Source organism: Barbus barbus, assembly GCF_936440315.1.
Source record: "Barbus barbus genome assembly, chromosome: 2".
Lineage (NCBI taxonomy): Eukaryota > Metazoa > Chordata > Actinopteri > Cypriniformes > Cyprinidae > Barbus > Barbus barbus.
Window position 1 is genome coordinate 23016136 of NC_136730.1, and position 27525 is coordinate 23043660.

The following is a 27525-nucleotide window of genomic DNA, read 5'->3' on the forward strand; positions in this document are numbered from 1 at the left end:
GATGATTAGGAGAGTGTGCACAACACTGGATCATCAACAGACATCTGACACTTGAGTTCCTTAGAGATACACACCTGTTGAGCTGCAGCAACGACTTCTCCTTTCTGAATTTCATCGAGGCAGTCGGTTGAGAATTCAGAAATGACGGACACTCTTATTCCTAATGGTTGCGAGTCCAACGGACCGGTGGAGAGGGGCTACTTCAAAAAGGTCAGTTTCGTTTCCGTTTTTCTCGATGTTTCGGGAGGTGATGATAAGTTCATCAGGACTTTTTATTGGTCACCGTCTAGATGGATACATCACTGCTGTTTTGCTAGCGTTGTATTGAAAAGACACGTGACTAATTTTTAGTTAATTCCCGAGTTTTAAGACCTGAAGTGTCGATAGAAGTGAAGGACGAGGCATCTTCTTCGTTAGGTGTTTGTAATGAGATCTGCTGGAGATGAGCACACATCTGCGGGGCATGCTCTGATGCCCACAAACAATGCCAAGCGAAAGACTTCAGACTTTCTCCTTTAAAGGTTCAGTTTCCCCTTGGTTTTTGTATTTTATTCACCCTGTTAAACCATCTTCGTTTGGCTTCTTAATATTTAGGCTATTTAATATTTTTACATCAACGCTCCTTAGCTACAAAAATGACTTTAGGTATTGTTAATGCAGTCACAACTTTTAGTAATTTGTGATTTTAATAGTAGAGGTTCAACTAACTATTATTTTAACAATAGATTAATATGTCGATAATTTCTTTGATTAATTGGACGAGAAATCCTATAGTTATTAATTATTAAAACAATAATTTAAATTATAATTGTAATCAGTTATTTACAATTTTTTATTTATTTTTTTTAATTCATTATTTGACAGGGACAATAGACAGTCCGAAAACTGCCCCAGAATTAGCTACAGAGCTAAATTTCATCTGCTGTCCCTGGGCAGGAGAATACAAAACAAATTATGTGACAAAAAACATCAGTATAATACCATTTACAGTAAAATCCCTCCAAAATTTAACATAAAAAATATGATTTCTCACATAGAAACTACAAACCAAATTTCTACAAAATATCCCCTATAAATAATACAAAGCATCATCCTACAAACAATTATAACAATTTTACAACTCAATTTCATTAAAAAGACAGAAATCCTCAATGGTCACACACCTGACTCGTTTTTAACCATGATTTCAAATGTAGCTTAAAGTGTGCTAAAGTAGAACACTGTCTAATAGTAATTGGTAAATTATTCCAGTTATTAACAGCCCTTACAGAGAAAGCTGAACGACCAGAATCAGTAGCTCTAAAATTCACTGCACAATCACCTCTAGATGAAGCTCTATAGTTTGTCTTATATATTCAGTACAAGAAAAAACTAATTCCTTTAAGGGTGAGGGTGCAAGATTGTTAACAATTTTGTACATTAGACAACAATTATAAAACGCAATAAAATTGTCAAAAGTAAAAAAATTATACTTATCAATAATCAAACAATGATGATACCTGCAAGGTTTCCTATCGAATACTTTTAGAGCACGTTTATACAAAATATATAAAGGTCTAAGAGCAGATTTTCCTGCTTGCGACCATGAAGTAATACAATAAGAGAAATGAGAAAAGATCAAAGAATTAAAAAAACTCTTGAGGCTTCTATTGAAAGTTGACTCCGTATAAATTTAAAATTTCTAAGTTGAGGTGACACTGCACAAACTATTTTTCGAACATGCTTTTCAAATGTCAAATGAGAATCTAAAATAACTCCAAGATACTTAAAATCTGGTACAATTTGTAATTTTTCACCATTAACTAATATAGCTGGTTGGACCTCCTCCTTTTTAATTTTAAAATACATACATGCACTTTTACGAACATTTATTGTTAAGCAGCACTGAGTAAACCAATCAAAAATTTTTGCCATTGCAATAGATAATTTTTGTGCCACCTTTTCTTTTGTTTTGTTCTGTACATAAATCACAGTGTCATCTGCGTACATTTGAATATGCACATCAGGACAAACATCTGGAAGATCGTTCAGATACAAACTAAAGAGTAATAGCCCTAGGGTTGACCCCTGAGGAACCCCTGTGGGACAATCTCGTAAAGAAGATATGTATGTATTAATCCGGGTACACTGTTTCCTTGATGTAAGATAAGACTCAATCCATTTTATTGTATCTTCTGAAAAATTAAAATATGATAATTTAGATAATAAAATATTGTGATTTAGTGTATCGAATGCCTTTTGTAAATCAAGGAACACAGCACCAACAACCCCACCCTTATCTAATTTTGACCGAATTTGCTCAATAAAATAACATACAGCAGTTTCTGTCGAATGCTGTTTGCGAAACCCAAATTGCATAGGACACAATAAATTATGTATATCTACGAAATTCACAATTTGATCAGTTACTACTTTTTCTACTATTTTAGACACTACTGATATAATTGAAATCGGCCTATAATTTACCACATTAGTTGGATCACCTGTCTTAAAAACTGGGGTAGCTAACCCCGTTTTCCAACAACTTGGGAATGTAGTTTGTGTAATTGATAAATTCACAAAATGAGCAATTGGTGCTAAAAAGATATCACTATTATTTATTTTTTTAATTACAGTCTAAACCATCTATATCTTTGGCATTGGAATTTTTAAAATCTTTTATAATATTCTGAATTATACTCTCTGTAACTGTTGTCAAATGAAATGCAGATTTTTCTAAATTCACCGATTTAATTTCTTTGTCTTATTCCAAATTTATCACTCAAAGTTTGAACTGAGTCAACAAAGTAATTATTAAACGCATCAGCAATTTTGTCAGATTGATCAACTATACTTCCTTTAAAATCCAATTCTAAACATTTATTACATGATTTAATGTTTCTTTATCAATTTATTAATAGTTTGCCATACCCTTTTACTATTGCCTTTAGCCTCATTTAAAATATTAACAAAAAATTGTGCCTTAGCCTGCCATAATGTCTTCTTAACTACCTTATTTCTTAAACTATTAAAAAGAAGTCGATCTTGTTGCAAACCAGATTTTATAGCTTTTTTTAAGGCAATATCACGCTTTTTCATAAGCATCCATACCTGTTCATTAATCCATGGTAAATTATTCTTTCTAGACTTATTTCTGACTAGTTTTGTATATTTATTCCTTACATTTTTTAGCTCCTCAATAAATATTCTATGTGCAGTATCCAGGTTTTCAGAAGATAAAAGTTATTGCCAATCAATTTGTCCAAGCTCTTCTCCAAAAGCACTCATATCCTTTTTTGGTATTCTATATGAATAATTCTGGTTACTCTGATTAGTATTATGATATACAAATCTATTCTTATTCAGCTTCCTTGAAACAAGTATTAAATTGTGATCTGATATTCCAGTTAAAAGATTAAAAGTTTTATATTTTTTAATATAGATAAGAAGCCCTCCTCCTCTGCCATTTTTCCTATCTTGTCTGAAATATTTATACCCAGGCATTGCTAAAGATGCACTAGGAAACGTTTTAGTAAGCCACGTTTCAGACAAACACAAGAAGTCTAAATTTGAGTCCATAAGCAATTTTTCAAGTTTTGACGGCTGATTCACGGTGTAGAGTCGTGGAAACTCCTCTAATACACTCCGGCAACACATCCAAACCACAGTTAACCCCGGCTTGAACACCAATGGCCATCGTAGGAATCTCAGGTGAGATTCCACATCCTGCCCAGTCAGTGATGTCCTCCAAATAACGCAGTGCAAGTTGAAGTCAATGTAGTGAATGTAGACTATGTGCAAAAAGGGGTTAAACTTAAAACGATTTGACAGTACCGATTGACTGTAGTTAAAATAACAAAAGGTTAAAATCACAATAAACAAATAAATAAAATGACAATAAACAAAAGACTTGTATGTTGGACTGGTATGAGGTAGGAGGAACACACACCTGAGCACATTACAGTACATTCATACAAATTTAGAAAAAAATGGATGAATTTGCAAGAATTATTACGTTGCTATCTTTTGCTGAACTGTTGCTGTGTTTTGGTGGAAACTGTGGTTAATACAGTGAATTATTTGTAAGGAGTTGTTTCTGGCATTTTCTTATCTTACATTTTGATAAATGATTTCATTATATTCAGACGCCGTGGTCATGGTGAAGTTGGCTCCGTGTGTTTGTAAATAAAAGTTTTTGTACAGTCCACCCTGAAGTGCGTGACTGAAACTGACTGAAGTGTGTGCTTGTATGCGTTTACTTTGGACTTTGGAAGAGTAAATAGTGGTATGTTTCTGGTGTTTATCCTGGATCTTTTATCCTCAGGATTGTTTTGTCAGTGTGAATGGCAGCTGAAGAGGCCCATTCTTGATCTCACCTCTTTTTGTGTCAAGAGGATCTATTGGGTTTTGTTGTTCAGGGCTTCTTCGTCGTCGTCTTAGTTTGATGTCAAACTGGACCAGTAGAGTGATCAGTTTCTACAGTTTCTCTTGAAATGTTTTTCTGAAGTCCCCTTTACATGAAACATGGAGTGAAACAGAAAAATGAACCACAGACTGGGTTTGTGGTCAAATATGTTTACCGCATGGATGGTTGGATTTGAGTTTTTTTCTGCTGCTGGAAATAGTTGTATTTGTTCGGGACATTTCGGGACTTGTGTCTCCTTTTCATTTGTCGCATTATCGTTTCGTTTGCAGCGAGAAGATTTCAGGCCGGTTACCACGTGGGGGCTGGTTCAGAGTGGTGATGTGGTTTTGGTCCAGTTCCGCCTGAGCTGATCCTGCTTGGGCTATGCTGCTTGGAGAAACTGAATTGCAGATTCAGCATGTTTTTCCAGTTTTCCTACTATTAACGTTGCATCTGCCCAGTGAAAGTGCATAGCCAAACCACAAACATTAATGAAACACAGATGCTCCAATTTCATGTCCCAGCACAGGCATGAGAAGCTGTTCAGAGCTTTACGATTATTATAACATGGCTTCTGTGCAGCATTACACAGAATGAGTAAAGTGATCAAACAGCACCCAACAATGGAAAGAGTGTGTCTTAACAAAAATGAATCATTGATCAGAATGTAATACACTTTCTGTTGCATAACTCTTTAATGAGTGTTTACTGAAGCCTAACTTTGTTACCCCAAAGCAGAAGCAGAGCAGTTAGTCAGTGGCACATTTATTTATTTTCATGGCTGAAAATAGAAATTAACATTTGTTACTGTGGCCTCATATTTGTGCAGATAACTGCCATATACAGTTGCATAATGTTGAACACTTATACAACTTAGTTGAGGCCCTGTTTTCTGTCTCATTTGTGCCCTGGTTTGATTAGGACCTTGTTTCTGCTCTGTTTGAATTGTTAGTTGAGGGGTAATTGTGTGATTGTGAGTGTGGAACGCAGTTGCACTGGCAGCTCTTTGGTTCTGCTTGGCTAAACATTGCCCTGGTCAATGTTCTAGAATGTGTAGATGGGACCCTTTGACAACCACTTTTGCATGTATTGAGACAGCCCATGTTTACACTGCAGCAGACTATGGTTTTAATTTAGTTTCAGATTGCTACTTTCACACTCAATCCGGTTGTTAACAAAAGTGACAAGCAAATTATGTAATTGAGTTGGAATTTTCAGTCAAGCTGTATCGTGAGAACAAAACCGCACTGGGCAGCTAGTGGTCTGTCATGTCATACAATACGAGAGGAACTCTGCACTGCACATGTTCGTGTCTCAAGTGTGCAGGGGTTTTTTCACGTGGGGTTTTGGTAGCTTATTCAGAGGGAGATATGAGCTGTGTGTCATCTGAAACTTTAGATGTACTGTAGCTGCTGTCTGTCTTTTACCAGAGCTGTTTTCACCTGCACCTACAAATTAAGTATTTGAACGCCACAGTCCAATAATTAAGATATGATGGATAATCCTTGATTGTAGGTGTTATAAAATAATGTTTAGTCAAATAAGACTTTCTGGTATTATGAAAGTCACCATCTTTGATATTTACTTCAGTCATTGTCAGTGTACTTCTAGATGTTATTCACGGCTTTTGCACGGATGCAAAATAGGATTGACTTTGGTCATGTGTGCATACAGAGTCTATTTGTACTCCCACTGTAAGTTGTATGAACATCACACCTGTTAGTGCAATCGTATTTGGGCTAATTTCATGATCAAAAAAGGTCCATTGTCCATTTTTAATAGTATAGAAAATCAATGCATGAAGCACCATTGACACAGAGGTTGCTTTCAAACCATGTAGTTTTTTTTTGCCCAATGTGGGAAATTAGTTGAGCAACTCGAACCCATTGTAAACTTTTTTGAGTTTGAATGAAATTCCAGGTCGCACAGATTCCTATTGAGACCACTGGATTTCAAACTTGTAATTTGTGAAAAATGTGAGCACACATTTAGTACACTTATCAGTCCAAAACATTAACTGTGTGAACATCAGTATCTACTTTTACATATTAAAGAGTAAATTACCATAAAATATCTAGTTTGACTTTCCTGATTTTTGACATCTGCCTTTCACACAAGCAAACAATCAAACAATCAGTTTTCGATAACTAAAGACATTAGAAGAATAATTATGTCATAGCAAGTTGACCTGCTTTCAGAAGTAGACGGTACATTTTGACTGTAGGCTCTTATGGAATGTCAAGATTAGAGCAGTAAGAGGTTTGCTATTTTAAACATCTAGATTGATTAAACGCCTAGATTAAACAGTCTCCTATAAATCAGACCTCCTCCCTCAGCTATCAGATTTATGACAGATACTCTCTATAGGTGTGTTTGGGTATGAAATTGATCTTGTTACGTCATGTACTGGGTATGACACACCTTAAAAACATTACAAGGTGTATGTGTTGGCTGGTGTGTGCTTGTGTGCTTATCATTTATAGGCACAATGTAATGCTTTATAAGAATGTTCACAACAGGCAGTAAATTCATTTTAGATTAGTTGTCAATGAGGAGCCCTTGCCACAAAAACCATGCGAGCTGTTGTTGATCTCTTTTTCCTTCTCTTTCTCTGACAGGGATGTAATCCATTTGCACAGACAGGCCGCAGTAAGCTGCAGAATGAAAGAGCGCTTCTCAACCAGCAAATCATCAAGCAGATGAGGATGAGAGCTGGAGCGGAGAACCTTCTCAAGTAAGTCAAGCACTCTTATGTGTGGACACAAACACAAGAGCAAATGCTCATTCATCACCCTGACCTTGCATGTTATGTGTGGATATGCACACATATGCAGGAACCCTTTCCCTAAAAACCCAACCAAGTTTTTTTTAAAGAAGGTGCCATAGTCTTTCATTGATAGTTTTTCTTTGGTTACATAACAGCATCTGCCTTAAAGTGTCTGGTACTGGACCTCAGAGCACTGGCTGTGTCGGGTGAATCACTGCCCTGTTATAAAGGAATGCTCTGCTCTTTGTGCAATTAGGTTTCAGCCAGACGTCTTGCTGCTAACTTGTCATCAAATTATTTCTCTGTGTGTGTGTGCTGACACAAATGTTTGGAGCTCATCTGCACTCTGATCTGGCAGTCAGGTGTGCATTTTTACCTTTAGATTTGGAGTTGTTGATAGACACAGTAACATTGAGCCTTTGTTAAAAGCTGATGACTAAAGAGACTTGGAATGCTATATGAGATTTTCTCTTTTCAGACCTCATACCCGTGAAGCTCATAGAATCCTTGCTAGGACATTAACCTGTAACCATAATAACTTAAACTCAAATATAACTTGCTTTGCTTAGAAAAATTTGGCATGCAAGTAGTTTTCAAAAATTCTAGCAGCCATCTGTCAACTGTGAAATGCTGGCACTGATTTGAATGGTAACCGCCGGTCAGGCATGCATGCTACTATAGCTGATCCAGACAAGAGAGGAAAAAACTGTCTGACTAAAATTGTGCAAAGTATAATGCAAATATTTTTTTAGTGTCACCTTTCTGGTGTCTTGTAGCACGTCAAGGGGAAGAAGAGTTTCATACAAATTAGACATCAAAACTTTTATTTACAGAATGTTAAATGCCTTTCTACAATGAACCAATTTGAATTTTGAAATGACGTTAATAATAGGGCTGGGTATCGAGTTCGATACATTTTATTAAATTAATGTTTTATGCCTTCATTTGAAAACCAGATACAGAACACAGAATTTCTGAGGAAAAAGAAAACATTTCATAAGGCTATTTTAAGAATAAATTTGAATAAACTAAGTTGTTTTTATTAATTCAAATAATTAGACATACTACAACACTGAATTAAATAACAATAAAACATATGGTGAAAGAAAATAAAACACCCACTTATGAAAGTGGATAAAAATGTTCAATTTCTTGAAGTCTTTAACAACCTAGAATAAATGAATAGAATTGATGATCCTGTCTGAGCTATGCGTTTTAAAACGAACACGCACTAGTGTAAACGTAGCCTAACAGATGTGTAAACTGAAAACTATTTGAATTTTATTTAAACTATTTGCACTGATTTATTGTGTTGGCTATATTTTGTTCCATTGCGCAATGGAACAAAAAAATATTGCGCAATGATATAATTCTTTGAAGTTCAAAAGAATAGCATTTATTTCAAATAAAAATAACAATGTAAAAGCCTTTGATCTTTTGATCAATTTAGTGTCCTTGCTGAATAAAATTAAGTTCTTTTAAAAAAAACTTCAATCTCAACTTGACCTCAAATGTTTAAACGGTGTTTTGTTTGAGCAAATTTTGTCCTTATTTCTCTTTCAGCTGCTGAAATTTCAGTTCATCCCTGGTTAAATGTTAATGCAAATTATGTGAAGAAAATGTAATGTTCTGTTTTAAAGGACAAGGAAGCTCTGATTGTACTTTGGATTGTAGAATATAATTTGCCTGATTTGTAACTGACCATTACTACCAGACTGTCTGCCAGATTTGTATCGGCTCTGTTCAAGGAAACATTCATATAAATGAAACACAAGCCGACAGGAAACATTCAAATCTGATCAGCAAACACCCACATTCATACCAGTGCAGACAGTCAGAAAGGACAGGTATTTGTGAAGTTTAAAGAACTGCTGTTGCGTCTTGTTGTGAAAACTCCAGCTTATGTATTACCTCTCTCAAAAGCTGCCAACGTTTTTCCCTTTACGACTAGCACACGCTGTAACATTGGACAACCCTGTCTCCATGGGAACGTTAAGTGTGTCTGTTGTCTCCATGGTTTTGAAGGACACACCTGCTGGGTTGGTCCTCGGAGCGAAGCATTTGATTGGCGTTGACGTCAAAGTGGCTTTAAGTCAAGTCACCTTTATTTATATAGCACTTTTAACAATACAGATTGTGTCAAAGCACTTAACAGTATCAAATTGGAGGATAGAGTGTCAGTAATGTATAATAATAAGATTAAACACTCAATTGGACACTTTAAATCTTATTAGAACAATAAGTGACTCTCTGTTCTATTTCTCTCCATGGGTTAATGATATGTTTGGGCTATTTGTCGAGTCATTGTCATCTGGCATTGGCTGCAGTTTGGTTTATTGTGAGTCGGCTGAAACTTGGTGAAAAACAAGGCTGGATCCAAGCAGATACAAGGGTTTGTTGATTTTAATTAGAAAGGAATGTTTCTATATGGAATGAAATTCCTGCTAGTCAGCAGCTGACTGTTGTGATAGGTACACCAGTGAGGTCATTGCAGTTCTGTGATGTGTTTGCAAATGGCCCTGAGGCCTTCTGTCATCCTGTTTAACAAGTCAACGCAGACACGTACGCTGGCTCTCTTAAAAACATGTCAGCAGAAGCAGTTAAAATGAGGCTGTTTGAGAGGGACGGCAGTGCGTCTCTCACACATACATGCAAATGCTGCCTGAGGATCTTTCTGTTAATAGTTCAATCAAGCACTCTAAATGCTTCTGTGTTTAATGTGTGATTCAGATCTAAAGAAGGCCTGGCATGTATTGTAATAATATACATGAGTCCGTTTTATAGCCCTTCATTAGAGCCGGATGTCTGAGTGTTTTTGGTTACCTGAGCTCATTAATATTGGGATGGGGTGGATGCTTGCACAATCTCTTTACCTTCCATTCATAGCTGCTCTATCGTCAGAGCTGATCTGGATCTCAGAGGTTTGTGCTTCATGGGAGAAAGGATAGCCACATAATAGATCAATTGTAAGGAAGTCGTCTGCTTTTATTAACCCCCCCCCCCCCCCCCCCCCCCCCCACCACCACCACCACCACATGCTTTCCATAATGTTTTTCTCTTTCTCTCTCTGTGTGTCGCTTTCTCTCAGATCTAAGCGGCTGTAGTCCACATTCTTGTGTGTTTGTTTGAGTGAGCTCACAGGCCCGACCGGTTTCATTGAGTGCTAATTTTGTGGGGTCCCGCCCTGCCAACGTGACTCTGAGTTGGTGTACAGAATAATACACCTCATGAGGTCTTTAAAACATTTCTGACCCCTTCTGCTGTTAAAATTGCACCACTGTATTATTAATAGAAAATGTGAAAAGCTTAGAAAGGTTCAAGTAATCTTCCACTCTCTGTTGACATTTCCGTGTGCTTCCATCAGTGAGAGACGTTTTAGGTATTCAACAAAACAAACATGGCTCATTAAAGTTATATTTACTTTAAAATTAAAGAACATCCTGATCTGCATTATGTCCTCGTGATGAGCTAAAATAATAATGTCATTACATGTACAGTAACAGATGGAATACTCATGAAATATTCATCTTAACCTCATCTTACAATTTAGGTTTTTTTTCTAATAATTTTTCTACTTTGCTATGTTTTTCAAGATCAATAACAATATTGTTAACAATATTAACAATAAAAGTTTCTTTGTTACTTATTTTTAATGTCACATTTTTGTTTGCTCTCCATCTATATCAGTATAAAGTACTTTTTGTAATGCTTTTTCATTGTAGAGCACTTTGAGCTGAGTTTTTGTTTGAAGCTATTACAGTGCTGTACAAATAAATACATATTTATGATTAGTATAGCATTACATATACTATTTTATAATAAGGATTTTTGGTAGTCTTTTTCCCCTCAGATGAGTATGTTTGAGAACCACAAGGTATGTGATTAAAATAGAAGACAGTGATTAAAAGTTTTAGCACAAGTGTGATGTTGCCTGTTTGAATAAAGGATCAGAAGTCTCAGATTCTCCTTCACCTTGCTTCCTCCCATTGCCTAGAGTTTAGAATAGCAGTCACCGATAAAACAGGGTCGCTATGCAGATGTTCCTCTGTGCCTCTATAAGGTTTTGTATTTTATTGATTGTCTGTAGTTGGGCATATTTCCATTTTATATTTAGTGTATATTTTATATGTGCAGTTGAATACTAAAGCTTTTCTTTGACAAACGTGGCTGTACTGCCCACTCACCACTTATTTCTATCATGTGCTTGGGAGCACAAAAAATAACAAAGACTCCAGTCTTATCAGCTTCTTCCTTCTGTACTGTTGTTTCTGTACATTTCAAACTGATTAAAATTATGGCACTTGTCCCGTGTTGTGAACTTAGTTGCATGTGGCCTTAGCTTATCCTCTCTTTTTCTCTCTTTCAAGGGCGACGTCCAATAATAAGGTTCGGGAGCAGGTGGTGCTGGAGTTGAGTTATGTCAACTCAGATCTGCAGCTTCTTATGGAGCAGCTGGAAGGACTCAACAGCTCAGTGGAAGTTTATCAGAACGCACAGTAAGTACACACAGCACTGATTAGGATGAAGAAAGATACAGTGAGAACATAACTCAAGTCAGATTAAGATCCATTCTAGAGACAGAATGCACAGTTACTACTCCTACACTTAATCACACGTCCATTTCATCTGGACAGACGGAGCCTCCCCGACGTGTTCCAGGAATGTAAGGGGTGTGTACAGAATAATATAAGAGCAGACACCTCTGTTCACTGCCTTGTACTATCACATTTTCTGTACTAATCTCCTAGTAAATTATGTGGAATGTATTTAAATATGGTTAATAATTGTTAAACAGAACTGAGAGAACTGCAATGATTCTTGATAGTTAAAAGCATCATCAAAATTGTCAAACTAATTCATTAAAAAACACGGAAGGGCCATGGGATGTTTAGAATTTTGTGAATGACAGATGTTTGAATTTTGCGGAATCAGCTAAGCTTTTTTGGAAATTCCATGTAGGTCTGCAAATAAATTTCCTGAATTTAGTCATTAGATCTTTGAGTTTCAGAAATCTCTCCCTGTTTGCAGACTTTGAGTAAACTGAAGGAAAATAATGGAATTGTTTGGAGATTAGAAGCTGCACAAATTAGTGAAAAAAAGGTTGGGAACCACTATATGAAAATATTCAATAATGGTGCTGCAGTCATGCTTTTGTGACTGTCACGCTGTGTATATGTTGTTTATTTGGTAGACCTTGAGTGTGTTTCCTTGGTTACTGTTGGATTCTTGTCCTCTTTAAATCCTCTCTAAGCCCTCTTTTGTCTCTCAGACCACTGTGAGTGAGAGTGTGTATGCACCCTTGAGTGTCTTTGGCATGCTTCACCATCTGCACGAAAACAGCCGTCTTTCTCTGCTCTGAGACAGCTCAGCCATATTTTCAGCTCAAACCCTGCGTAACTAATCTGTGCTGGCCTATTTTTTTTTTTTTTTTTTTTTAATCAGCGTTAGCTTCATAACAGGTTGAGTCTTACAGCCATGAGTTTGTTCCTCTGGGCCAAGCACTAATGAAAGAGTGTTTATCCCCTGTACCTGGGGGGTTCATAGTAAACCAGAAAAACCTCCTGCAGACATATGTACCTGATTCTGAACCCCTGACCTACATCGCTAATTACAACTCACTGCAAAGTTGTAAACATGAGACAAGCACTCTTTATTTTTTTTAAATGTAAAAGTACGGTATGGGTTAAAGGGTTAGTTTACTCAAAATGAAAATATGGAAAATACATGGAAAAATGGAAAGGTAACATAAGATATTTTGAAGAATGTTTTAACTGTTTTTGTCCATACACTTATAAAAAAAAATTCAAATCAAAGATAAATTAAAAAATTATTATTAGAGTATGTTTTACAAGAAAATACTATTTCAGTATTTCTACTTCAAAATTTAATTCAATGTGTTACTTGCCCTTCCTTAAACTATTTTAACTCAGAAATTGCTAATAAATTTCACATTACAAAGTAAATGTGATGAAAGTCAATGGGGTTCAAAACAATACTACACCCCCTTGCATGGACCAAAAACACCAAAAATTATATTTTGGAAAAACATCTGATTTTCATTTTTGGGTGAACCGTCCCGTTTGGCAGAACTATAGTTTAGTTATTTATATATTGTTTAATAGAATTTTGCTCTCTTAGGCTATACAGTATGATGTTCTGTAATATGTTTATTTGGATTGAATCATACTCGGAATTTGTACTTATTTTGGGAATTTTACCCATCCAAGTGCACACACACAGTAGTGAACATACACCCAGAGCAATGGGCAGCCAATGCTGCGGCGCCCGTGGAGCAGTTGGGGGTTCGGCGCCTTGCTCAAGGGTCTTACCTCAGTCGTGGTGTTGAGGGTGGAGAGAGAGTGTTGCTTATTCACTCCCCCACCTACAATCCTACAACGTTAAACAAACAAAGCCTGTCACCTCCTATGTGTGACTGAGTGTGAGAAAAGGAATATTCCCATTGGTGCGGTGTTATCATCTGTGTTTCATGAAAAGAAATCCGAACAGGACAAGGTCTTCCTGTAGCTGCACACAATGTGCACCTGGCTGCCAGCTTATTCTGTGTGTGTGTGTGTGTGTGTCAGTAAAAGGACAGAACTGCATTCTTTCGGTTTTTTTTTTTTTTTTTTTTTTTTTTTTTTTTTTCAAGCCCCTACACCCCCTCTATCCCTCTCTATCTGTTTTTGAAACAAACCTTTTTCTCATGGTCTGAAGTGCGCAGAGGAACAAAACCTGTCTTCTGTTCTCTGTGTCTCATTGCAGTGAATGTTCTCTGCAACCTGATTAGTTTTCCATTCTTGAAGTTCTCATTACTTACAGTAGTGCAGAACATGGCGGCTGTCAGCAAGATGTGATGAGTGATTCAATGCAAACACTTGTTGCTTTCACACTGGAAACAAGTTTATTTCAAACTCCTAGAGAATGAGATCTTATATCTAGACCTGCAAGTAATCTGTACCAGAATTTGAACATCCACCATTCCTTTGTGTGTTAGTCAATTACTTGGTTACACTTTACAGCAAGGTTAGATTTGTTAACATCAGTTTGTTTTCATGAACTAAGAATGAACAATGTTTATATATAATGCATTAGGCAATGTCAGTTTATACAACCCACAAATTATGTACGCTTTTTAAGTTTTGAGTTTGGGGTTTTAAAGAATTATCTCATGCTCACCAAGGCTGCATTTATTTGAATAAAATACAGTAAAAACAGTAATGTTGTGAAATAATATTATAATTTAAAATGACTTTCCATTTTAATGTATAATTTATAATGTAATTTATTCTTCTGAGCTGAATTTTTAGCAGCAGTTGCTCCAATCTTCAGTGTCACATGAGTCACAGAAATCATTCTAATATGCTGATTTCAGCAGTCAGTGTTGCTTAATATTTTTATGGAAACTGCAGTACATTGTTTTATTTGTTTTTTTGATTCATAGGAAATTTAAGCATTTATTTAAAGTATATTTTGTATAAATGTCTTTACTGTCAATTTTCAGTAAAAATTATTTTATTGTTAATTATTTCTAATTGACCCTAAACTTGAATTGTAGTGTATATAAGAGACCAGTTTAACCCAGATTAATAAATGCTGTAAAATTATCATAGTTCATTATAACAAATTCATTAACCAATGTTGAGAAAGTATTACATATTCTTTCTGCTCTATTGATTTTCTTTAGTGTTTTCTTTTCAGTATTTTGCTTATTTCAGCATCTCCTTGAAGCATGAGTGATATTTCCTCTGTCATTTCCTCTGATCCAGTAATATTTCTCACAAATATTTCCCCAAACCACACTAGGGCTGAACTGTTATCTGTCACCTAGACTTAATCAGGACAGACCCAGACTGCCTCTCATCAGCTCACACTCAAGTGTTCTCTCGTCTGTCTTCACACAGACTGCTCTGAGCTAATGCCCCACCAGTGCAAGCTTGGTAGATAATGCAGTGACTCCACAAACATAAATGTATTGTGTATTCTGTATAATCACATACTTAAGTGTGATCAACAAAAATATAGCAGACTCTTTCTCACACACACACACACACACACACGTTTGTTTTTGTGAAAAGTGGGGACAAACCTTAGGCGTAATGGTTTTTATACTGTACAAACTGTATGTGCTATAACCCTACACCTAAACTTGGCCCTCACAGGAGACTGCATTTCAACTTTCCCCCCAAAAAACTCACTCTGTATGATTTATAAGTGTCTTGAAAAGTGGGGACATGGGACAATGTCCTGAAAAGTCACATTCACCTTGTAATACCTGTGTCATACCTGTCTCATTATACAAATGTATGTCCTCATTTGACACAAAAACGTACCCCCCCCCACACACACACCTCTTTCTCGGGGTAAGGATAGGTTAAGTTTTTTTTAATACTCAATATTTTACTATAATGTAAATAGGTCAGTATACTTATTTGAAAACCATCTTCTACTCTGGTATCAGCTGATTAGAGAGAATTGAAACTGGCATAGAATTGTTGTAGTATTAGTAATGTGTGACAGGGGTCACATTCACTTGCCCCTGCAAGCATGTCTCAGTTCTGAGTCACACAGGGAGTAGGAAGTCTGGTTTTGCTGAATCACTGGCCTAAGAAAGAACGGTTACACTTTATTTTAAGGTCCAGTTCTCGCTATTAACAAACCATTAACTACGACTTTTGCCTCAATAAACTCCTAATTTGCTGCTTATTAATAATTAGTAAGGTAGTTGTTAAATTTAGGTATCGGGTAGGATGATGGATGTAGAATATGGTCATGCAGAATGTGTGCTTTACGAGTACTAATAAATAGCCAATATGTTAATAATAGACATGTTAACAAGGAACTAGTTAATAGTGAGAATTGGTCCCTATACTAAAGTGTTACAGAAGGAACTTAAGTCTTATTCGTTCTTACTGAAAGTGTTCTCATGTCATCTTGGTTTTTCTAAATTTAATTTCTAATCTGTCTTTTTATTGATTTCACAGAGAGACATCCAGCATCCCACTCATCCCTCTGGGACTGAAGGAGACAAAGGATGTGGATTTCTCAGTTGCTCTCAAGGTCAGTTTCTTTCACAGCGCCCCCTCAATGTTTACTTCAGTTATCAGGCCTTCAGTCAGGTGACTTTTGAGAGTCTCGAAGCTTTTCGAAAGGAAAATGGAAAGTAGGTCACAGCATAATAAACAAGGAAGCCAAAGACTCAATAAAACTTTAATTGTGGTTTTGGAAGTCTACAGTGGTGTTTGATGTACGCCCCTTATTCTCTTAGAAATAAGTGGGTGTTGAGATGTTTGTTGAGAGACGAGGATCAATCAGATGCGTTTGGTATGCTTCCAACCTGTAATTTAGTCGAACTGTAATGACATGGCCATGGTGAATCTATGACACTGTGTCATTGTAATGTCTGTTTTCTCACTACAGACAAGTTTAGCAAGGAGAACAGGCCTGTGAATACATGACTGTCTGGCGTTTTTTGTGTTTGCTTTGACAGAGAGTGAATTTTTTATTTTTTTATACAGGACTTCATCCTGGAACACTACAGTGAAGACGGCTCAAACTTTCAGGATGAGATTGATGACCTGATGGACTTGAGACAGGTAAGATGTTCGATTCTTTGTTTATTTAGGATAAAAATGCATCTGCTAAGAAACAAACTTACAGAAAGCAGGTTAAAATACACATGGCTAACCAGTGAGATCTTTCTTATTGAAGTTTCTGACTTAAATGTGTTTTAGGCCTGTCGGACCCCCAGTCGTAATCCTTCTGGTGTAGATTTGCTTGCCAACTACTTCAGTCAACTTTCCTTCTTAGAGACTCGATTCTTCTCTCCTACACGCCAAATTGGCATTTTCTTTACATGGTAGGTTGCATCTCACCCACACCAGCAGTAATGACATTTTACACCACTGTCTTAGCTGTAAACATCACAACTCATTCAGAGGAAACACACAACTGGTCTGACTGGGTTGTCAGGCTGCCATTGTTGTTTCTATGTTAATACATCAGCTTTTTCTTTCGTTTATACCATAGCGACAAAAGGAGATAAGTGGATAAATGAAAGAATGTCATTATAAAAAAGCAAATTAAAATGGAGAGAAGTAACTGAATTATGAATAAAGCTACAGTATGCACTTCAGCATTGCATATGTAATCAAAGTAAAAATGAGATAACCTGTGGTTTTGTCTTAACACATTTTTTGTGCCTATGCAGGTATGACTCTTTTACCGGTGTACCTGTGTGCCAGCAGAACATCTCTCTGGAGAAAGCCAGCATACTCTTCAACATGGCAGCTCTATACTCCCAGATTGGAACCCGAGCCGACAGACAGACACAAGCTGGACTCGAGGACGCCATCACTGCCTTCCAGAAATCTGCAGGTGAGAGGTTTTAAGTAGATGCACTTGACCAGTAAAAATGCACATAACCAGATTGGAACGTTGGTAATGTGGTACAGATTTAGATAAATTTGCAAGAAGGTTAGGAATGTATCCAGAACAGCCTGTGATGAACTGTGGATGAACTCCTGCATCATGAGAACAGACCGTGTATTCGGGTTCTGGATGTATTTCTAGGTGGAGTGAACATGATGCAATTCTTCCCCCTCAACAGCAGATCTGTCAAAGGCTCATGGGAACTCAGTGGCTTGTGTTAGTCCTTAAAATAACAGCAGCATAAAGAGAGATTTGGCTGGCTTCCTTAAGCTATCAAAACAGCCAACCCCGCTGTCTTTCATCACATCGAATGTTTTGTATATCTCCACCGGAAAGAAGGACCAAATATGATCTCTCTCTCTCTCTCCTTTTGTGGTTTTGATTATGACAAAGATTGATTGACACATTGTCTTACAAGTCTTTTTTTTATCTCTGAGATGTGTTTGCAGAAGTAGTAAAAGGAGGAAATGACAGTGCTTTTTACATATGCCAAATAATGTCGGGAAGTTTAAATTATCTAGAATTTTCAGTTTACATTTCTATTTAATTTACACTCCGCTGAAGTTGAAGGCAAATATAAGGGGACTGATGCATGCTCTAATATAAAATTCTGTCTGTTTGTTTATGTTCTGATGCAGGTGTGCTGCACTACCTGAAGGAATCATTTACACATACTCCCAGTTATGATATGAGCCCAGCTATGCTGAGCATGTTGATCCGGCTGATGCTAGCACAGGCGCAGGAGTGTTTGTTTGAGCATATTACTCTTCCAGGAATCCGAAATGAGTTCTTCAGCCTGCTCAGAATAGCCCAAGAGGCTGCCAAGGTATTATAAAAATCTGTGATATTACTGTAATTAGTTATTATTAGTTAAGCAAGGATGTAATTAATCAAAAGGGACCGTAAAGACTATTTCAAATACATTTTTTGTTTTAAACTTTCTATTCATAAAGGATCCTGGAAAAAATGCAACACAATTTCCACACACAGCACAACTATTTTCATATAACGACATTTATAAAAAATAAAATGTTTCTTAAGCACCAAATTGGCATATTAGAATGATTTCTGAAAGGATTATGTGACATTGAAGACTGGAGTAATGTCTGATGAAAATTCAGCTTTGACATCACTTAAAATGCAGTATAAAATATATGAAAATACAAAACAGTTATTGTTCGTTTCAATAATATTTCACTTGGTGAGCATTTAAAGACTTCTTTCAAAAACATTTAAAAATCTTACAGACCAATGACTATTGTGTTCTAAAAAAACAATCTAACAATTTGCTGTAATGTATTTTTTGAATGTTCTTTCTTTTGTAATTCAAGCTGGGAACTCTGTATGGGGGGACATTTATACATATCAATACATGACCTATTGATCCTATCAGTATGCGGGTCTGTTTCAAAGCCTACACTTACACCTCTGTCCGGAGTGCTTGTGACATTTACCCCTCTCTCCTTTCTGTTCTCAGGTGGGGGAGACCTACAATGAAGTTCACCAGTCCATGATTCAGACCCCCATTAAGAACAATGTGCCCTTTTTCTGGACCACCATGTCTGAGCTGAAGACCAATCACTACAACTCTCTTGCCCATTACTTTGTCTCCACCGCTCTGCTGGACCACCAGTGTAAGTCAAGGACCCGATCACAGCTCTTGGCCAATTCCCATTGGCTGACAGCCCACTAGAACCTTTAAAAGGTTACCTTTGTGTCTCATTCATAGAAATTGTTTCCTTTTCCTTGGGAGAGTTAAGGATTCAGGTATCAGTGCTTTAATGGACTTTTATTCTGAGGCGGGTTTTTTTAAGGATGGAAATAGGGAGGCAGAAGAAAGGCAGAGATGGTTTAGTATATTGGGCTGCGTTTGACAGTGTTCTGATAGACTATGCCAGAACAAATGGGATTATGTAACATTCTTGTTGTTATTCAAGCAGTCACTCCCCCATGACAGACAGTTTTAGCTGTTAAGGAGTTCATTTGGACTCAACAGACGAAGTAAATTACACAGTGGGTTGTGTAAATGCCATAACATTTAACTTGGCCTCTGTGCAATGAGATGAAATTTACAGGAATGTGCTTGTTTTCTGTTTTATTGAGCAAAACAAAGCTTTAAATATTGCTGATTTATGTGTATGCATGTGTAGTGACTCCCAGTGACGATGAGGACAAGCAAGAGAAGACTCTGTCACAAGTATATGATGCCATGCCAGAGGGACGTTCTCCTCTCGACATCCTGAAGGATAAGGAGGAGAGAAGGCGGATAGGTAAGAGGCTTCTACATACAGACCTGTCAGGCTACAGAGAGGGTAATGACGTGGATATTCCACTTAAGCACACTAAAATAACATTTTCTGTCTGTTTGTTTAGGGAAAGCTCATCTGCAACGCTCCATCATGGGACACGAAGAGGCCATCCGCACACATTCTCGCTGTCGACACCTGCAAAAACTGGACATCCTGAGCGACATCCTACAAGCTGGCCTCAAACGCTCCCTTACTAAGTTTGAACAAAATGACAAGGAAGAAGAGTTCACAGACTACATGCTTGCACCAGATATCATCTGTAAGTCAGAGCTAGACAACTGTTATTAATGGTCACACTAGAATTTCTGCTCATAATTCAAAATGTAAAAATATGCAGTCTGTTCCACTTCACTGCAGCGCTGCAGGTTTAAAATTTGTGTTCTTTTAATTCAGCTAAGCGTCATGCTTGTGTTTCCTGTCTCTCACATTTGTATGAATGGAAGTCAATGGAGCGAAAAGTGTAGTGTGTCAGAAATGCATGCAAGCATAAAGCATTTGTATCATAAACACTAATGCATCCGGATGTGTCCTGGCACATTTGATGCATGTTATTTACTGGTATAAACAAAAATTCTGTCTCGCCTGATCATGTGATTGGACTATTGTGTTATCTCATTATGTAGAAAGTTCTGTTATAGTTTGTTTGTTGGTTTAAATCTAAAAAGTAACCTATATGCAGTAGTGAGCATCACAGTTTAAACTCTGTGATTTGGTCTAAATGAGATTCTCAGAACAGAACCAGCATCTTACCGTAGAGAACCACAGTGGTTATGCAAGTTCAGTTGACATGGTAAACATGCAGTAACCCTGTCTTCCTCCTCCTCTGTTAGCTAAAACAGAAAAGAAAGCTGAGATGGAGATTCCAACTGCCACCAAGGTGAAAGTCAAAGACCTATTCCAGCGGCTGGTATGTGGGCTACTAATTTTACTAGAGACATTTCAGGCTCCTTTCACAGCACAGGAATGCTCTTGCAAATTTGCGGATTTCTTAGTACACAGAATAGTTTTGCATAAGTATTCTGTGAGCATGTGTGCTGTTGAAAAGTCCCATGTTGATTGATCTGTACACACTGGCTAAACAGACCACAACTCCAACCATCCAAGATTCCAGTTTCCATTTGTAAAACCAAAATACTGTAAGCAGTTGGGGATGGCACTGAGTTGTAATTTATAATTCTTGGGAAATCTGTTTGGTCAGTCTGTAGAGATTTATACTCCTTTTACAATACTAATATGAATAACCCTGATTTGAACATGAATTTCAAAGTGGTATGACATCACTGTAACTTTCTAAAACTCAAATCAACCGTCATCACTATTACTTGATTCATACATTGTATTTGGGGTTTAAACAAACTCCTAATAATAAGTATTGAATGTTGGCACAACTTTCGCTATTTGTCCTCAGACAAATACCTCTTGAAAAGCTTGTTGAGGGGAGATGTGCTGTTACATTTTAAAATGTTTTTTAAACTTGATTCCTCCTAAAAACATTAGTTTTTATGAGAAATTACGTTTATAGGATGGATACATTTATGTAAAGAGTGTAAAATTTTGTATTGTTGTAGAATAATAAGCTCTGCGACCAGCAAAGTTTTGTTTTGATTTTTCAAGATAATCTTCACAAGTGAACGCAACTTTTACAAGTTTTGAAGCCTAAATACAATCCGCTAAAGTAAAAGGCTAAGTAAACTATTCCATGGTCTCATGACTTAAAGATCACCATCGCTAAGCTTCTGAAGACTTTAAATTGTTCTTTAAAATCTACAAGATAGAAAGTTTGGTTTAGAATAGCTTGAACATAAACACAATGAGGCTGTAAAAGCAAACTAGCGAGTAGATGACCTTTCCTGTTCAGCATGATGACATTTAATGTACCCAACATCCTGTAGCCACTTATTAGAAACCACATTTTTCAAGGAATGTAAAGGCTTTAAAAAGATCACGGGAGGCATATTACTGATGTATTTTATGTTATATAATAAAATGTGAAAATATCTTGAGTTTGTTAACCTTATTTCAGACGTTTAACCAAAGCCCTCATCCAAAAAACTTTTTAACTATAGGACAACTTGTATCATGTCATTGACTCTAATCTGTTTTTATTTTTGGTTTGATTTCTGTAACACCAAGATTTCATCTGCAGTAAATTATGTCAAATTAAAAAAACAAGAATCATTTTGACTCTGTGCTAGAGTCTTGGAATTGTAAATCTGGTGTACAGAACTGGAACATTCGAGAACCACATTGACGTATATATTCCGTTCCCTCCGGCTGTGGGGAGCAGGGTAATTCAGGTGAAGGAGGCAGAGTTTATGATGTGGTTAGTTTTATGGAAGCGTATGTTTGAGTTTTACCGCCTTCAGATGTCTGAGTGACCTTCAGAGAGTTCAAAGAACCACTGATGTGATCCTGTAGCAGTTGCCACGGGCACTTTAAATGACCCCTCACTTGAAATTACATTTCTTTAGTACACCGGGAGTTTAGTTTTACATGTAAGATTTGCAAGTCCTTAATCATGTTGAGTGGCCTTTCTGAGGCAGAGGTCAACCATATACTGAGTACGCCTTAAACTAGTGCTTCTGAAGCATATTGACTTTAAAGGGGTAGTTCACCCAAAAAATAACATTTTGTCATCATTTACTCACCCTCATGTTGTTCCAAACCTGTATGAGTTTCTTTATTCTGTTGAACACAAAAGGGGACCAACAACTGTTTGGTTCTTCAAAATACCTTATTTTGTGTTCAACAGAATAAAGAAACGGTTTGGAACAACATGAGGGACAATTTTAATTTTAGGGTGAACTATTTCTTTAAGGCCCCCTTTGTCTGAGACGATGGTTGAAGGGCCTCTTATCTATTCTGATGTACCTCTAGCTAAATTTAGATCGTATTCCTGCCCCCCCTGGAAGTCTGGCATGGCCCAATAGTGGGCCCCGGAACCTGAGGTTGAGAACCACTGGCTTAAACTCTTCAACCTTAACATCTCCTCAGACGGCAGTGCTTTTCATGATAATATTAAATAAACTTTCTGCAGCATATGAGCAGTTCCATTCGCATTTACTGCATGAAGTCAGCATGCCAGTAAGCCAAATGTTTGGATGTTGAGCAGGAGCCAAGGACGTCCAGGGTGGCAAGTTAAAAACACCCCGTGTCTTTGAATTTGGTGAGTTGCTATAGTGATTTAGTGTTGTATTTGTGTTGTGTAGGGGCCTTTGTCAGTGTTCTCAGCAAAACAGAGATGGTCAGCCCCGCGAACCATCAGACTGAGACTGCAGGACAGAGACCTCGGATTCACTCTGAAGGGAGATGCACCGGTTCAGATACAGTCATTGGATCCCCTTTGTCCCGCAGCGGTGAGTGTTTACACACAGACATAGGCACAAACACAATAATGTAGGGCCCTATGATTTCCCCGATGCAGAAAACGTGGACAGAATCGCGGAATCCAGTCCTAAAAACGGAATTTACTGTATAACACGGAATATGTATACTCCCACTACTGTTTTTTGTTTTGTTTGATAAAAGAAGTTAATTCTTTAATTCAGGAAGGATGGATTAAAATGATAAATGCAGTCTTTTTGCACAGGTGCGCGGTTTTATTTGCTACACACGTACTGAAGTGATGCGTGATGCTCGCAGTGTTTTCAGCCTCTGCCGCCTCAGTTTGCGGTCATGTACTCACAGTCTCGAACTGCTCTGAGAGTCACTTCGTGACAGAAATATTATTAATGTAATGATAGTAGTTCTACTACAACTAATACAATTATTAAAACACTATTTTCAAAGGAACATTTACCAGAAAAATGATTTGCCGGAATTTATTTAGCAGAAAAATGCAAATACACAACACAGTATTTTTGGAAAAAAAAAAAAAAAATTTTTTTTATAAAATCAATTAAGTAGAGATGCTTTTGATTATTAATATTTAATGAAACCATTAAAATGAATGGAAAACAGAATTTGGTAAAAATAAAACTGAATTTGACAAAAAAAAAACATTTCATATGGCCTTAATTTTATTTTTTTACTTTTAATAAATTGCCTTTTAATATTATAGGCTTCAGAAATTCAATTAATTAGACATGATTTTTGATTATAAAAATTTAATTTAACCATTAAAGCAGAGTTTAGAAAAATACAACTGGAAAAAAAATTAAATAGAGTCATGAAAAATTAATTTGGGAATTTGGGAAGGAATTTGGGGAAAAATAAAGATTTCATAGGGCCATAATAATGTCAGTTCACCCAAAAATAAAGATTTGTTACTCTTCCTTATGTTTTGCAAAACCTGTATGATTTTTTTGGTCTATGTGGAACACAAGCTATTTTGAAGAACTGTTTTGTCCTTGTGTAAACATTTCCCTCCCCCTCTGTTTTATTGCAAATAATAAATACGGTGTTGCCTTAATGAGAAGAACAAAAAGAACCAGATAACTGTCATGACATTTATCCTGTTTCGATTAATCTCCCTTGCATACGTGTAAATGTCCCTGAAGCTGAGGGCAGAAGATTTAATCTTTGACCACAGCAATTGAATGAAAACAAAGCACACACATTTATCCACACCCACTGCACCTGTTTTTGATCATATGAGTCTCAAGCTGTCTCAGGCAGCTGTGTGTCTCCCACAAATAACCCCTCATTTTTGTTGGAGCACATGAGCGAGTCCTCTCGGAGCTGATCTCTATGGTAACAGCAGTGTGGTTGAGCCGATAAACTCATACCATAAATATCTGAAGTGGCAAAGCGCCACTCTTGCAGGGCGTGATTTACTTCTCTGACCTTTTTCTGTCTTTCCTTTTTGTTTCTTTTTCTCTCCACTATCTCTGCATCACCAGGCTGAAGGGCTGAAAGAAGGAGATTACCTTGTTGCTGTGGGTGACACAGAGTGTAAATGGATGGGAGTGAGTGATGTTATGAAGCTTTTAAAGGATGTGGATGAGGAGGGCGTCAACATCAGAGTGGTCAGCATGTTGGATAGCAGCAGCCAACCAATGGTAACTCCATTTGTTTCAGGGTTTTCAACATTGTTGATGATTTTTTTTTCTAAATCAGGATATTAGAATGATTTCTGAAGGATCATGTGACACTGAAGGTTGCTGAAAATACAGATTTGCCATCACCGAAATAAATTAAATTGTAAAATTCCTTTTTTTTTTTTTTTTTTAAATCAAGTGCTGCCTTGGTAAGCATAAGAGACTGCATTTAAAAATATTAAACTTTTACCAAGAATTAGTTCACAGTCTTTAATAACAAAATAAAAACCACATTAATATCATCACAATATTCACAATGTATGTCCCTGTGAAATCCATTTAATTGTTTATATACATTCGATGGTATCCAACATTCCTGATTATACGTGACCTTCTTTTCACCAGTGAACACACCTCTAATGTTTCTGTCAGTCAGGATTCATAAGCTATTTTTGACAAGGTTGTAAGATCCATGTCTGCCACGTGAAATCGCTTTTTCACATTTAAGTGTTTTGCTGTTGTTTTTTTGTGAATATTTGTGGGTTGATAGACTGTGTGTAATCAGGCAAATAAAACCTCAGTAGAACCGAAAGCATGATAGACTGAAGATTAACTCATAATAGGATTACATTCTCATTAAATCAACAAAACAGCTCACCTAATGTATCCAGGTTTGTATCACAGTGTAACTGAAACCCTTACAAGTTCACACATAATTTTAGTCATTGTGATCTTAAGTTTGCTGTAGATAGCAGAGTTTGTGTATTAATTATTTGCTTAAGGAAAACTATATTGGTGTGGAGATGTCAGGTTAGTATTTAATTTGAGAATTCGGATCAAGCATTGCTAAGAGTTTAAGCACCTCTCATCTCTTTGTATCTCTACAGCCCACCAAGAGCGCTACATACGGCGGTCTGCCGAAGACCTACTCCATGATCTGCCTGGCTCATGATGAGGATGATAAGAAGTCTCGCAAGGTGGCAAAAAAACCATCATTCCTCAGCTGGGGTCTCAAGAACAAGCAGAAGAGCGGTAGTACGCTGAGTCTGCCCAATGCAGATTACAACGGACCCTGGAACAGACCCTGCCCTACCTATCCCAGCTCATATAATGAAAGTGCCCTCTACTAAACACACAAAACTGGATTTATTCGTACGCTGATGGTGTAACAACACAATATATCACAAGAAAAGTGAGAGGGATTTTTTAGAAAGATTGAAATTAGTTACAGATGAAAATGTACATTTTGCACAGATCTACAGTATAAACACAGGTGTAAACTATACTTTTATTCCTTCATTAGTTTGGTTGTTTAGAAAATCTCAAATAAATTAAAGGAGAAAATGTGTTTTAACGAATCAGTAGATAAAAACAGTGTATGCTGCTCAGAGTATTTTTATTATTATTATTTGTTTGTTTTATTCTTGTATTGAATGGTTAAATGGTGTGATGAAGGATTTTTTTCTTTTCTTTTTTGGAAAATTCCACTAATTGGTGGCACAGACAGGCATCCTCCTCAAAGCCTGTAGCTAACATACAGACCAATACAACAGGGTTCTGTGATGATATTACATCTTCACAATGGAATTCTATCTCTGTCAATCACTGTAGTAGAGGAACAAAATGTAGGCGAGGACAGTGAATAGCTTTTGCCCCAGGAATGTCTATACAAACCGTAATATTATTTTGTGTAACTCAAGTATTTACATACACTGAAGGGAAATACCATGATAGGACTCTATAGTTGTGGACAGCCTAAAGGTATTGCCAAATTCAAGCAAGAAGGATAAAAATATAGCAGTGAATACAAATGCCATTATTATTTAACCTTTGTTCCATGTGTTTTACCTAGCACTTTCTTCAGTGTTGGAATATTTCACCGTCTACAAAGTAGATTTTTATACACATTTGATAATCAAATAATTTATCTGCAAAATAAAGAGAAAAAATATCTATTAAACGTATGTATTCATTTTAAGTATTAGAAGTATGTAGGTTTTGTATTGTGAAACCTGTTGTATATAATCATGGGTTGTTTTTTTGGCTACATGTCTTTTTTTCTGTTACTTGGTGTATGTTCTCTTTATATTGCATAGCTCAGAAAGTACAGATGGCAAGGTTTTTTTCATATATCTTTGACAATATTTAACTTTTCATTACTTGTAGAAAACACTGCCTCGCAGAAGCCTTTAAAATGCCTTACCACAGTCTACACTGACACAAGCTTATTTAACTGTGGATCTCCGCTCCTTGTAAATATTTTATTATTGCCAATGAATGTATCTTATCCATTTATGTTTCTGCAAGTGCCACATTCGGAATTATAATGGCGAACACCGTTCCGAGAGAATGTTGACATTGCAAGGTTACATATTAATGATTCTTTGAAAAAGTTGAGGTTCACAGTGCTTTTCTTTGGGGTGGGAACAGAATCGGCATCGGTGCTCTAAATTCTAACTTTGTTACAAAAGGTGAAGCAGATTTCTAGATTCTTTGCTTTTGTGTCGACAATTTATGCGGATTACCATTGTGATATGTCTAAGGAAATGTCTGGATTGTGACGTCTGTCTGAAATGTAATTGTTGCCTACTTTTGTTGTATATCTAAATCTTGATCTAAATAAAATAAGGGGTCAAAGCAGTGGCTGTTATTATTGTG

The 27525-nt window shown here is 36.7% G+C and overlaps 1 protein-coding gene across 2 annotated transcripts; it reads left to right on the plus strand.

Annotated features, from left to right (window-relative positions):
• Window positions 1-27525, plus strand: LOC306884859 (rhophilin-2). Of its 2 annotated transcripts, none has more exons than XM_079441085.1 (15): window positions 1-210; window positions 7003-7118; window positions 11519-11647; window positions 16133-16208; window positions 16667-16744; window positions 16883-17007; window positions 17359-17525; window positions 18218-18405; window positions 19057-19213; window positions 19730-19849; window positions 19953-20147; window positions 20719-20765; window positions 23098-23244; window positions 24730-24888; window positions 25755-27525. In XM_079441085.1, the coding sequence occupies exons 1-15, from the start codon at window positions 142-144 to the stop codon at window positions 25995-25997; spliced, it is 2016 nt and encodes a 671-aa protein (XP_079297211.1). In that variant the 5' UTR covers window positions 1-141; the 3' UTR covers window positions 25998-27525. The 2 variants fall into 2 exon arrangements, with proteins under 2 accessions (XP_079297211.1, XP_079297210.1); XM_079441084.1 differs by having other exon boundaries at window positions 20719-20795; window positions 25755-27506.

What these genes read in the sequence shown, in the direction of transcription:
- LOC306884859 (XM_079441084.1), top strand. Translation starts at nt 142, where the DNA reads ATGACGGACACTCTTATTCCTAATGGTTGCGAGTCCAACGGACCGGTG. An exon ending in GAAGTTTATCAGAACGCACA is followed by an intron (nt 11,648 to 16,132) that starts GTAAGTACACAC and finishes TTGATTTCACAG; the next exon opens with AGAGACATCCAGCATCCCAC. An exon ending in GGAGGAGAGAAGGCGGATAG is followed by an intron (nt 19,850 to 19,952) that starts GTAAGAGGCTTC and finishes CTGTTTGTTTAG; the next exon opens with GGAAAGCTCATCTGCAACGC.